This window comes from Psittacula echo (genome assembly GCF_963264785.1).
Source record: "Psittacula echo genome assembly, chromosome: 7".
NCBI classification, from domain to species: domain Eukaryota; kingdom Metazoa; phylum Chordata; class Aves; order Psittaciformes; family Psittacidae; genus Psittacula; species Psittacula echo.
The window spans coordinates 11,918,272-11,931,556 of record NC_137740.1 but is presented as its reverse complement, the minus strand read 5'-3'; the positions used below and the strand labels follow the sequence as shown (position 1 = coordinate 11,931,556).

The following is a 13,285-nucleotide window of genomic DNA, read 5'->3' as shown; positions in this document are numbered from 1 at the left end:
ATCCAGGGCAGTTTACAAATCTACTTAAGAGTGAGTGCATTAGGAACTAAAATTACTGATCCATTCTCTCTTGTCCCCGACCCGAAAGGGAGACGCTTGCAGAGATCAGATGGCAGAAGCACCCATTATGATTTTAAATACTGTCAGAGATGCCAGGCATTTTACTGGGAATATCTCTTCTCCTTTGGCTACCAGGGACCACATACGCACATGTGGGTGCTTGTGTATTACACACATGCACTCATACACAGTCACATTCCAACAGTGTGCATATATATATATATATACACACACATAATGATATCAAGTACTCTATGTGCAAGTACCTACTGGCCCATATATACTGTGAGAATGAGAGAAAATACATCTGTTACGTGTGTCTTAGGCATCGTGTACAGTATAACTACTTACGCTGGCTCATGTGGGTAACTATGTGCAAAAGATATTTTTATGGTGGTTACACACACACCCCCTGAAGCAAATAGTAGTGTGTGTATGTGTGGGCTTTCTGAAGTTTATTATATGTACATGCCTCCTTTGCCATATAAAATTGCAATTATAATTTGGAGTTACTATCTTAATTTTAGACTGAACCTTGTTTATTAGTGGGTTATTAAATCTGCATGTTATTATGTTTGGTTGTGCCTTTCATTCATCTGCACTGGATGATACCCTTTAACCTGGAGGGCCAGAGCTGATTCCAGTAGTGTGTGAAGTTGTCTATTGATTTTCTTGAATGAGAACAGTGGTGCGTCTCCGGCCAGTGGGTTGTAACACATGTGGCCACCCTGCTGCTGGAGCATCCCAGAGAGAGGAGTGCAGAAGCCTAACCAATTGTGTTTTCTGTTTCCTTGCAGGATTCGGAGGGTGATGACGCTCCAGTAATTTTCCCCGCTCCATTCCCAGGCATCGCTTTGCTTTCCTTCCAGGGAAGATTGTTCCTCTTGTGATCCTGCTGACGAAAGAGACTCCGATGGACTTACACCGGGCAGCGTTCAAGATGGAGAACTCACCCTATCTCCCCAACCCGCTGGCCTCCCCAGCACTGATGGTTCTTGCCTCCACTGCTGAAGCCAGCCGTGATGCTTCTATTCCCTGCCAGCAACCAAGGCCTTTTGGGGTCCCCGTGTCAGCAGATAAGGACGTGCACATTCCCTTTACCAATGGCTCATATACTTTTGCCTCCATGTATCACCGGCAAGGCGGGGTGCCGGGAGCGTTTGCAAACCGTGACTTTCCTCCGTCCTTGCTTCACCTTCACCCCCAGTTTGCACCCCCTAACCTCGACTGCACCCCGATCAGTATGTTGAACCACAGCGGTGTTGGGGCTTTCCGCCCCTTTGCATCTACTGAGGACCGGGAGAGCTACCAGTCAGCTTTTACACCAGCCAAGCGCCTGAAGAACTGCCATGACACTGACTCACCCCATCTGCGCTTCTCCGACACCGATGGGAAGGAGTATGAGTTTGGCACGCAGCTCCCCTCCAGCTCCCCCGGCTCCCTCAAAGTTGATGATACGGGGAAGAAGATCTTTGCCGTTTCTGGCCTCATTTCTGACCGGGAGACCTCATCCAGTCCCGAAGACCGAAGTGACAGATGTAAGTACCTCCATTGACTTGTTGGTTCTTCTTTAGTTGCACCTTGTTGAGATACTCAACAGGTGATTGTCCCGCAGCGCTGTGGTTCTTGCTGAAGGCAGAGGAAAACCCACCTTTCCCGCCTGCCAAGCTCAGCCACGCAGTGTTGCCTTGTCTCTTCTAAATGGACATTGGTAGATCTTGAGGTGAGGTGCTTTTGAAGGAAATTCGTCTTCCAGCACACAGCTGGAGAAGCAGTGTTGACCATGCAGAAAGCTGTCCGAGCCCCGAATGTGAGGCTATAGATGATGGTACATACATATGTGTAAACAGTGATGCAGCTGGAGTGTGTAGACAGAAACTTTCTCAAAGCTCGCAGCAAACATGTACCCCCTGCTTCCTCAGGTATTTCTTTCTGACCTTTTCTTCATGCACACCGTTCTTTATAGCAAATGCATCACCTTCAGGATTTGTGCCTCAGGTTAGGATAAAAGTACATTTTCCTCTGGTTATCGTAAGAATATTTCTAGCCACCAAGCTCCCTCTTCAAGACATAAACCTGGATCCATCCTTTCAATTCAATAAGCTGTTGCACCATGTGCTTTCTCAGAGTGTTTCCCCCTTTGGTGCCTGTTGAAAGGTGCTGTGCCCTTTCACACGGTGGTTGGACTGAAGGAAACCAGTCTGCATGTTCATGACTGTAACTCCTCATCACCTTGTCCCTTGCAGTGTTGCCTATGCAATGGGTCAGAGATGTCCTTCAGGAAGGACAGGCTTCCAGGTTTGCTGTGCTGGGAGGTGACCCATGGTGGGGAGTGGTCTGGGGGCAGTGGAGCGTGGTACCCTGAAGAAGAGCACTAACTTATGATTAGAGTTTTCCTGTAAACCCAGACACGTAGACCGAGAAGCAAGTGGTTTGCTTTTCACATGGACTCCTTTGTTCTGTTGAGTTTTCTACCTAGAAAACAATTTCATTATTATTGTTATTATTATTACTATTTTTTTCCCCAGCAAAAACCTGCTGCACCGTTCCTTCCTCTCCCTTTCAGACGTGATTTTTCTTCTCCCCTTTATGATGCCGAGGAGAGTAATAGAGACATTGTGGCTCTCTCTCCCCTGTCGGCGCTGCTTCCTCAGGCTGTCTCCTTGAATTAGGCACTGTGCTAACTTACCAGCGCTAAAAGGCATCTGCCTAAACCCAGCGTACCTTTTCAATAAAAGTCATCATAAAATCAACCTGCCTTGTAAATCCATCGCTCTTTGGTTTTGAAATATGCTGCGTGTCTTTTATGTCAGCGCTTGTGAGGGTAAGACGATTCCACTGAAGGCAGAAGCTGTGTATTCCTTGCACTATGAATGCGACCTCTTATCTTTCCCCCTTCTCCTTCTGATCCATCCCTGACTGTGCTACTTTTTGTGCCGTAAGCTCCTTTCATTGTTCAGCATCTCCTCTCCTTTTGGGTCCGTAGGGGACTCGGCTGTAGGTGGGAGCACATATGGATGTGTATGTGTGTAAGCTGGCAATATAATTTTCCGGGGGGGGGGGGGGAGGCAGGTGAGATGGCAAGGCTTAGAGATGTCTTTGTCGATGTTCTTTCCCTTATCGATATAACCTGGCTGTGGAAATGAAGCTTGCTTGAAAGAATACTCTGGGAGATAGCGGTGGAGGAGTGGGTCCACTAGCTAAATTAATTTAGAGCGCATCAGCTGCTATGGATCTTGCTAGCAAAATCCTGTCAGATACCCCATTTAAAGAAGTAAATCTGTTAAATGAATTAGACCACACGGAGCGCAGCTGCGGATGGACAGACACATCCACATCCACATCCACCGCTGTGCCTTTCCTTTGCCAACAGTATGTGCTGAATGTGGGTCCTCTTCTTTGGAGCATACAGGGCTCTGCACAGGAGCATGCAAGAGGCAGCACGGTGACACTGGCTCCCCATGCTGCCACGGCCCTATGGCAGGGCACTTGATGGGGAAAGGAAACACAATAAAACTTTGCAGGCAGCATGGGGAAACTCGGGCAGAAGCAGGAGGTGTTTTGTTTTATGGTTTTCTTACCCGTATGGTTAAATTTCTTTGAGATGCTTTGCTGCACGGTAGGAGCCAGGCAAATGCAACATCCCCAATATTTCATCCACATTAAAATTCTTCCGTAACTACCATGGCAGTGTACACTGAATATGTCTATTGGCTCTGTATCATATTCCCATCACATACAGACACTGCACCACGGAAACTTCGCTCCATTAACACGGCGAGTTTATTTGGTGTGTGCATATGCACGTATGGGTGTGTTTGCTGGAGGCCGGAAAAGTGAGCAGCAGAGCATTTTAAAGGGATCCTAATGATCTTTGATGTTGACCATCAGAAAAGGAAAACTTCCGCAATGAGGAATTTGAGAGATCACAGTTTGCAGATGTAATCGTGATCCTGTTTTGCACTGACGTTTGCTTATGTGTTTTTGGAGTTTCCATATAAATGCATACTTTGGGGGGAGAAGGCGTTGTTGTTGCCCCTGAGAAGTTTGGTGGATCCCTGGTATAATTGTTATATAGAACCCTTTGTAAAATTCATTTACTTGTGCTCCTGTTGGAGATTTTGTTACAGGTAGGTGGCTGTAGCTTCTAGGCAAAAATGTAATAAGGCTTTTCTACAACTGAGAGCAAAAACAGTAAAATTGTCTTAGATCAACAACACCTTTACATGTCTGATGGGTGCTGCTCAGGTTTGTAGGGCTCCATCTTTCAGTTGTATTTTTCAGGTTCCTGAAAGGGTTTGTTTGACATGGAAGGTGAATTACTGTGATTGCTCTGTGTATTCTTCTGTACCACTGCGCAAGAACCTGTTGTGGATAGCTTATTAAAACATTTGTTTTACCCCATAGCTTAAAGGGTGATTTTCTAAGAAATTTACCTTTTTCTTAAAAAAAAAAAAAAAAAAAGGAATTCAGTGCACTGAGTTTAAATTTTCCTGAAAAATATGATTACACTTGAGATACTTTGCAGCAAAAGAAGAATCCAAAGTCAGGCATTTTCATTTCAGGGAATATTTGGAAGGTGCTGTATTTAGTCCTCTGCATTGTGGGAGCAAAGTCTCAGCCTATTTTCCCATGAAGGGAGAGCATAATTTTTGGGGTGCAGCTGGGTGGGATGATGCTTCTTGTCACTCAGCAAATTGGGCTGAGGTGTCTGCATTTGGGGTGAGTTGTCCCTTGCTACAAAGTGCAGATAGTCAGGACATCCAGTGCGGTGGAATGTACAGGGACCATGCAGAAAAGAGGAGCCTTTCCAGGAAGAAGCAACAGACATACCTTGTACTGGATGGGCCCATTCCTTTAGGTGCTTACAGAGAAAAATAATGCCATTTGTTAGAGTTCAGGGCTTCTTGTAAAGCATGTGTTAAAGACACCAGGAGACATATTTTATGGGTTTCCTTTAATAAGCATGCAATAGTTGAGATTCCTAGAAGGAGTGGAAATAAATAGCGTATTCCTTTCTGCAAAAGAGACCTATACCCCTGTTTTAAAATCAGAGAAAATACTAAAGATCCCTGGGTTTACTCTATGCTTCTAATAAAATCTGTCCCAATCTTATAAAATGTTGTACCCAGTCACCACAGCATCATTTTCCCACAAAGCGACAGGCAGAGGTCCATGCCAAAGCTCGGATCTCTTGGTGGAGAGCTGGACCTTGTCCGAGTGGACATCTTTGCTCTTCCTGCAAGGCTGCCCATGCCCCCAACCCCCCTGTGCCGACCGAAGATGGTTTCCCATTGCTGTGTGCTGCTTGATCTTCATCATGTGTTGTCTGTGACTTCTTGGGGAGCACAGCCTGACGTGTGAAGGTGACCCTCTACATCCTGGTTGCTGGTTCAGTTTCCGTGCTCTGGGCAGAGCCTGGCTCTACTAGCCTCAGTTTCCCTGCTACCACTGGCGGCTCTCGCCCTGCTTCTGGTGTGACCTGGGGATGAGCAACTGAGTTGGGGAGCAGGCTGGGATCCCCGCTCATCCCTTAGGCCTGATGCATACAGTGGGGGTGGTTCTATTATCATTACTTTGATGATTGTTTTTGATAATCTTACTTAACCTTGGTTATCTGGACACGGACAGTTTGTGCTGCAATGGGTTTTCTCTCTGCAAGAGAGCTCTTTGTTTTACTGTAGGGCTTTAAAAAACACCTCTAGCACAGAGTTAGTTTTCCTTTTGAAATAACTGCTTCATTATTGATTGAATGTAAATCACACTTCAGGTGATGAACATCAGGGCTATGATGACCACAGCTGAAAGCCTGAATAACATAGCACTTTGGAAATCAGGCTGAGAACTGTCTGTACAGTCATCCACCACTCAGATAAGTGTATTTGTTGGGCTTTGTGTTTATGGGCTGGGACTTGTGTAAAGAGCTGTGTCTGTCTGTCTATTTGCTGGGAGGGGAAAAGGGGTTTTTTCCTTATATTTTGTGTCAGAACAATGGGTTGGAGGGGGAATGCACACATGCACAAATCCATATGTGCGCACATCCATCGCTCTATGCCTCTTCCCTCTGGAATACACCACTTCCAAGCCTGGTAAAATTTGGGGTGTAAAGCAAAGTGATGCTTTGTTGCTAATAATAGTCAGTTGTGACCACGGGAAATTGCAAGCTTAACACTGCTTGTGAAATAATGAAATAAATCAAGTGGATTGTTTGCTTTCCATCATCAGTGCCCTGCGTGATGTAGGAGGAGAGAAGGAGCAACAGTGGATTTTCAGAAGGGGTGGGCAGGCAGATGGACAGTAATAAAGATGAGGACCATGCATTCGTCCCTGTTGCACCACCGAAACCATGTCGTCCTCATGGAGCTAGGTGCGCTGCCTGGAGGGAGGTCCTGGAGCGCACAGCAGTTGCCTCCTTTTTCTGCTTTTCTGGCAACAACCTTCCCGCTCCCCCTGCAAACTGTTGCCGAGACCCCTTTCCGTGCTGTTTGGCTTAATTGTCTTGTTGGGATAAAGAAATGTTTGAACAGTTATAGTGGGGAAGGGCTGGATGGGAGCAGCCCCTGCCGGCTGCGGGGCCATCTGGCCTGCCTTGGATCTGCCGGTCTCCAGTTTATATTTCTCTTTCTGTTATTTGGGGCTATCTGGCACAGTCGGAATACCTAATCACCATGGTGAGAGGAGGGACGGGGCTGCCTCCCCCCACCGCCAGCCCCTCCGGCCTCCCCTTCCCATCAATTGTCATGCAGAGCCGGGCCGGGCGGCTGTTCTGCTCGCAGCCCTCATTTGCTCTCCTCGCCCAGCTCTCTCTCGGCAGAAGGATGGCTTTTAATTGATCGTTTGAGGGGGAGGAATGGGGCTGTTTTCTCCTCCGAAATGTTTCCCTGCGCAGCCGCTGCCATCCGGCCAGCTTTCATGTCATCTCTGCCATGCCAGTGATGCCTTGTGCCCTTTCTCTTCCTTTTTGGTCTCCTTGGGAGTTGATGTCAAGGCTCGTAACCACCATCCTTGGAGCGCTGAGAAACACCAAAATGCCATATTTATCCATCTCCTGCTGGAGAGATGGCCATGGGTGCAGTACATATGTATCGCTCCTCATTTGCCCGGAGTGTCTGAACGCTGGCACCAGGGTATTTATTGTACAATAGCAGAGCAAACTCCCCACCTCACTCGGTATTTCCCATCAAAACCACGGCCCCCAAACCACCGGCCAAACTTTGCTTTTCGAGAAGGAATTAATCACATTAAATCTTCAGCCCCATCGATCACACTCCACTGCTGTCACAAAATTGCAGCAGAAGAAGTGAAGGCAGACTCGGTGGCTGCTGTGCTGGGTTGAGGATCGGGAATCCTGACCTTGGGCATGGCTTGGAGTCACAGTTTCCCGATCCCTAACTGAGGAATAGCAATACCTCCCTCAGGGCGGCGTGTGCCGCTTTGGTATCTTCTGACAGAAGACACTAGGCAAGGGCAAAGTATTAGTATTATTAATATAGTACAGTTAGTAGAATATTATGAACTATTATAAATCATTACTGCTAAACTACAGTTATTAAAGGAAATGACCAAAGTGCACTTTGCGAGCCAGGATCTCTGGCACTTAAAACATTGTTTTATTATTTTACTTGCTAGCTTGCAAAATTCAAGAGTTAGCACCAGTTTCCTGGTTGATCAGTGGCAGTTGTGTAAGGAGTTGGGATAAGCGGGGGGAAATGGACATTTATTACGGAAGGGAGAGAATAAGCTGTAGTGAAATCCTGTGATTTTTTTTTCCTTTCTTTGATAATCTGAATGTCTCGAAGGAAAGAGACATACTGAGACATGGGCCTAATCCTGCTCTGTAGGAGGGAAAGTGTTCAAAGCAACAAGGTCTCGGAGTTTCTGGAATTCCCCCCTGGAAAAAATTGAAAGTGAAGGTGTTTGTGAATTGTTGCTGGTTGTTATTTGTTTGATGTCATTTAGACAAGTCCCATTAAATGCTAGCAGCAGATTAATTTTTCCCCTCTTTGTTTGCCTTCCAAGAAGCAGAAAACAGGCATAATTATATTTTACGTGAGAGTGTAAGATTTCCTCTCATCTCTGTTTTCTGGCTAATATCTGCAGCTGTAAAATAAATTCCATTTGTGCATACATGGTGTTAGACTGAAGTAAATAACTGTCATCCAAAATCTGTCTAACCTTAATCTGCATCAGGAGCACTATAGAGAACTGCACCCATTTGTATAATATTAAGCTTTATTTTTATTATGAATTTCTAATGCAAATTCATAGTGGGGGCAAAGTTGTTTTCTTTTAATACCATATTCCAAGCAAAGCAGCCATTGAAAGCAAATTGTGACAATTTTTATCCCGCAGTTCATGTCACTGGTGGTCTTTGATCACGTCAGTTTGCTTGATAGCCTATGAATTTTTCATCTGTTCTTCAGGATGGAGTAGCAGATTTGGGGACTTCTGAGGACATTTTTCAGCTATGCAAAGCAATTGAAATTCTTCGGCAATAATGGATTTCTATTTGGGAAATTTAATGTGGGATTGGATTCCTATTCAGCATCCTCCAGAAAAGGGCATGTGTAGTATCTATAAACATACATCTGTAATCTGCGTGTGTCCTTCTCCCCTTTTATGTAACCTCACTGTTTGCCTCCTTGGCTCTGCTGGCCTGAGCAATCCTCGTGTATATAAACTTGCAGGTTACAGGCATTCAGGGCAAATTCATCACCTTGAATGCAGTTTTCTCTATGTTTTAATGCTGTAGTATTTTTCTGCTGCTCCTAGGGGTTGGCCGGATTGGCAGTTTTCCCCTGAGACCTAGCCCTCAAGTCAGTGAAGACTGAAGAAGTACTGTGGGGTTTGGTACTACATGTGTCTGTCCTCTTCTTTGCCTCGTCTTTTTAAACCACGGATGGTGGCTGTGATAAGCTGGGTGTTCTTTAGCCATCACTTTTTCTTCTCCTTTGACCATTTATTGGTGTCTTGAATTGCAGCGGTACCCTGAACAACAGAAGAGGGAGAAAAGCAATGTTGGGCAGGAGTGAGGCAAAGGGTTTATTGTCCTAAATGCACGTAACATAGAAGGGAGTTCTGGTGACAGTGAAACTGCTCCTTGAGTTCAGGTATGGACACTTCCATCGCATTTTTCCTCACTTGGGACGTGGTTTCTAATGGGTATTGTTTTAAAACCTTCCTTTTTTGATAACTTGATGCTGAGACCTGCTTTCTGAATTGCAGAGTGAGAATGTGCTTTGTACCTTTTTGTGTGAATACAAGGCTGTTCTGTGAATACAGTGGGGAAAGTGTCTCTGGATACCCCTAAAAGAAAGAGCTGGAAACTGGGTCATCGCTTTCCCCCAGCAACACCAAATCTTATTAACTGGCTCTGGACAGAGTAGCAACATCAAGTTTTTAATTTGGGAGGATCCAAGAGCTTTTCACTCATGAGCTTTTTGCTGGTACAATTCTCAGCTTTGCCTGTGCTTTGCAAGCCTGTGATGCTGCAGCTCCAAGCAGGGTGAGGGCTGCAGGACCATGTCCAGCTGCAGATGCTGGGCTCGCTGGCACAGCTGGATTCCCAAGTGCGGGCTCCTTCCTTGGCAGGAAGGTGGACTGCTTTGCACTCTTGGATGAAAACTAAAACAGAAAGCACTGGGGTGCCAGTCAGCGGGCGAGCAGCGTGCTGCAGGGGTAGGAGTTCCCCATAACAGCCTCACCAAAAGCAATAGGATTTGAAAACAGAACAGAAAGTAAAACTCAAGAGACTGCCCTGATGGAACCATTTCTTCCTGTTGGGATTTTTGGTACTTTGATTCAAAGTAAGCTCTTTTTAATCACAAAGGACTCAACCTTTTCATCCGATTTTGATATGGTTTCTCTGCACTTTAGGAAATAACTTGCAAAGCCATTTAGTATAGGAAATTGTCCATCCTGTAACATGCCTTGCTGTAAGGAGGAATAGGGTAATAATCCCTCATTGCAGATAACATGATTTGGTAGTTGCACCAGCGTGGGAAAAGCCCTGGTACCAGATGACAGCTTTCCCTTCTCCTCCAACTTTGCTTCTAATACTGAAGATTTCTTTTGGACTTTTCTGTCCCAGTCTTGTCTGGGGCAAGACTCCACAAAATTCCCTACTGGAGACCCCTGTTCAAGCCCCCATATGGTGCAGAAGGCGATGCCAGAGTGTATGTGAGTGAACAGGGAGGAGGGCTTGCATGACGAATGGCATCCTGGGTGAGTGAAAGCCTTATCAGGGTGGCCTGGCCGTGCCACTGCAGAGCTGCAGAGCCACTCCGCACCCAGGCCAACCTTTGGCCCATGTAGGATAGAGGGAGCCTTGTCTCCTCATTTCTGTTTGCAATGCAGAGGATCCTGTGAGGTCCTGGTGGCTGCAAATGGGTGGAAAGCGATATCTTGGATGCTGGGTATCAGTGTAGGTCACAGGGATCCAGGCCAAACGCTGCAGCACTGTCAAGGAGGCTGCAGCTTGTTTCCTTCTCTTGTTTATTCTCCTTGCAAACCAGTCTCACTTGCCATTACCAGCACTATAGGTTGGGGATAAACCTCCAGCAAAGTCCTTAGTCAGGATGATGGCTTTTCCCTCCTGAGTACTTGTCTTCAGCCTCCCCAAAGAGGCAGTTTGACTGCTGACCTTTTTTTTACTGGGGAGATGAAGGAGCAATCAGTGACCTGGGTAACCCTACGTGGAGCACAGGCAGAAGAACTTAATGGTCACAATCAAAAAGGTGCCAGCCTGAGTGGATTCATACATCAGGAGGTGCCCCTTAGACACAACGGGAGAACAAGCAGCTAAACTCTTACAACCCTGCTTCTTTGCCCGCAGTCTTGCACTTTGCTCAATTCACAGCCCTGCACAGGGCTGCTGGAGTTGCTCCTGCGGTCTCTGCTCCTGCAGGCTGGTTGCCACTGTCTGTGCTGCTCCTTCCCTTGTGCATGTTTGGGTTCATGGACAGAAGTGTTGCTCTCAAAGAGCTGTTCTAGCTACAGAAGTGGCATGGTGATCAGCAGCCTGCCTTCGCTCAAGATTTGGGACTAACAGCTTCAAGGGAAGCTGTGTTGAAGGCGCCTGGAGATTCAGTAGTGAAGAAGCAGGGAGCCTGCAGACCAGACATTTAATGTCAGCAAGAGGTCTTTGAAACTGTGTGAAGTAGAAAAGCACTACAAGTTATTTCTGTCTTAATTTGGCCAATGTGTTGTGTCCAGTCCCATGTTTGGTCCAGGACCGAAATAAGTATGATGATATTTGGATCAGGACTGGCATATACTGGAAAAAATCTGTGTCTCCATTAGCCAGAAGTAATGTTCCCACCATCTCATTATTTTCCCCTCTTAAAATGAGAACAACACGTTAACTGTGGAAACAGAGGAGGATTGTGTTAGAGCAAGGCAGAGCTGGGCAGAGAGAACTTGAATTGGCCTTGCTTGCATGTAACTGAGATGTTGTGGGTGTTGTAGCCTGGGAAAGCTGTGTATGGTGTGGTCCGGATCAGGCCCCAGGTTTATAGCATATGTTAAGGAACTAAGGACCTTAAACTAAAATAAATAACACTCCACTTTTGGTCATCTCTTCAGGAGCACTGTAAGGACCTGAGCCTCCCCTTGAGTATGTGCATCTCCCTCCGGGGCCCACCCTGAGGAGCAGGTACAGCCTAGTGAAAGCTGGGGAAGGTTATGATGTCAATGAGAAACATCTGGGTCTGTGTTCTCCCAGATGTTGCCAGTGGTGTCTGGGTTGTTAGCTGCACCTGGGCAAAGAAGGAAAGGAAATCCCCGGGCGGTGTGATGGATTTTGCAGAGCCTGGGAGGAGAAGGCAGTTAGACACCACTTGCTGATAGTCCCTCTGCTATGTACTCAGGTGGCTCGCTGACGCTCGGGTGATCCAGGACGCATGTTTTGTTGTCGCTAAGGAAATGTGTCATTGACTTGTCACATACTGATTATTTCACTTCTGTTGCACATTTCTAGCTCGACCTGTGTGGGGGTATTGAAGATGAAGGGCACATTTATTGGCAGAGCGGAGAGTGCCTTCTCTTCACAGCCAGGCAGGGCAGGAAGAGGGAAAGGCTGCCTGGGCAAAGCCCGAAGCGTAGGTTGTGCTTGTTCTGGGGACTCTATTTACCAGAGTCATTTCTCATTGCCTGTCTTTAAAGCAGGGGTTACAATATTCTTGTAGCATAGCTGCATGCTGAGGGTGGTTGTGTTCTTGTTTCAGAGGTGCTCAGTCCTAAGGCAGTGATTATAACTGTGGTACCCAGATGGTTGTGCCAGGATTGAAAAGGCTGCAATGGGGAAAGGGGTGGAGGCTTGTTTCATGTACATCATCACTGGGATTTTCTTCTGAAGAAACGATTGCCAGATGTGCTTTTTTGGATGAAACTTGGATGAGCAGCTGAGAGCAGTGGCTAGGAACAGCAGAGAAAGAGCAGGGGGTGAAAAATTTGGAGTAAGGTAGATAAAAGTGAGAGATAAAAGGAATAATGCAGGGAAGGATGAGTAATCGACATTCCTGGAGTCCAAGCGCAGGCTCTGGCTTCCTTCCTGAGCAGTAAAATAAAATTAAAAAAAAAAGCCCTTAGAACAACAAAACTCTGGACGCGCTGGTTTCCTTCCTGACAGGCCCAGCCTGGTGCTGTTTCGATGAGTCCTCATTGGCAACCAGGGCTGATCTAAAGGCCAAAGGCAGAAACACTGGGGGGAAGGGAGAGGGATTTAACTCTTTGAGCTCTGCTGGAAAACCAGAGCTTTGTGTGGGTTCCTTTTGCCATCACTGGAGCATGAAGAGTGTTCATCGCAGCTCAGAGGTGTGGTAGGTGGTTGGTGCATCTACCCAGGAGTTTGGTCATAGTCAGATGTGGTAAAACAGAAGTGAGGTTCTTCTCATCCTGGTGGATAGGGTTTATTGGGCTGTGCATGAAACAACAGCACCAGTGAGCAATGTGGGAATGGACTGGCAACTCTTAGTAGGAAGCCCTGACATGCTGCTGTTGCCGTCTCAGGGATGCTCATTACACTCGTAGCATCCAGTTTACAGTAAAGTGCTACTCCAGTGTCTTTCATTAGCATGCTTCCCAGCCGGGAAGGAGCTGCTGGGTGCATGAGAGCCTGTTGTGCCCCAAAAGGCTCTGGGCAGCTTGTGAGGAGCCAGGAGTGCGGGAGGGGATGCTGTGTGTGTGCTAGACAGGTTGACTGGCTTGGGCAAAGCTTGTTTTGCAA

At 46.6% G+C, this 13,285-nt stretch overlaps 1 protein-coding gene across 3 annotated transcripts in view; it reads left to right on the top strand.

Moving 5' to 3' along the window:
- Nucleotides 1-967: 967 nt before the first annotated feature.
- Nucleotides 968-13,285, top strand: part of RNF220 (ring finger protein 220) — a gene marked incomplete at its 5' end in the record, with an annotated part of 217,980 nt that continues 205,662 nt past the window's right edge. For 2 of the 3 annotated variants that reach the window (XM_080623508.1, XM_080623507.1), the window contains one exon: nt 974-1,598. In XM_080623508.1, coding sequence (XP_080479634.1) covers nt 974-1,598 — 625 coding nt within the window. Of the gene's footprint in view, nt 1,599-13,285 lie in introns of all 3 variants that reach the window. The other variant, XM_080623510.1, reaches the window with a different exon arrangement.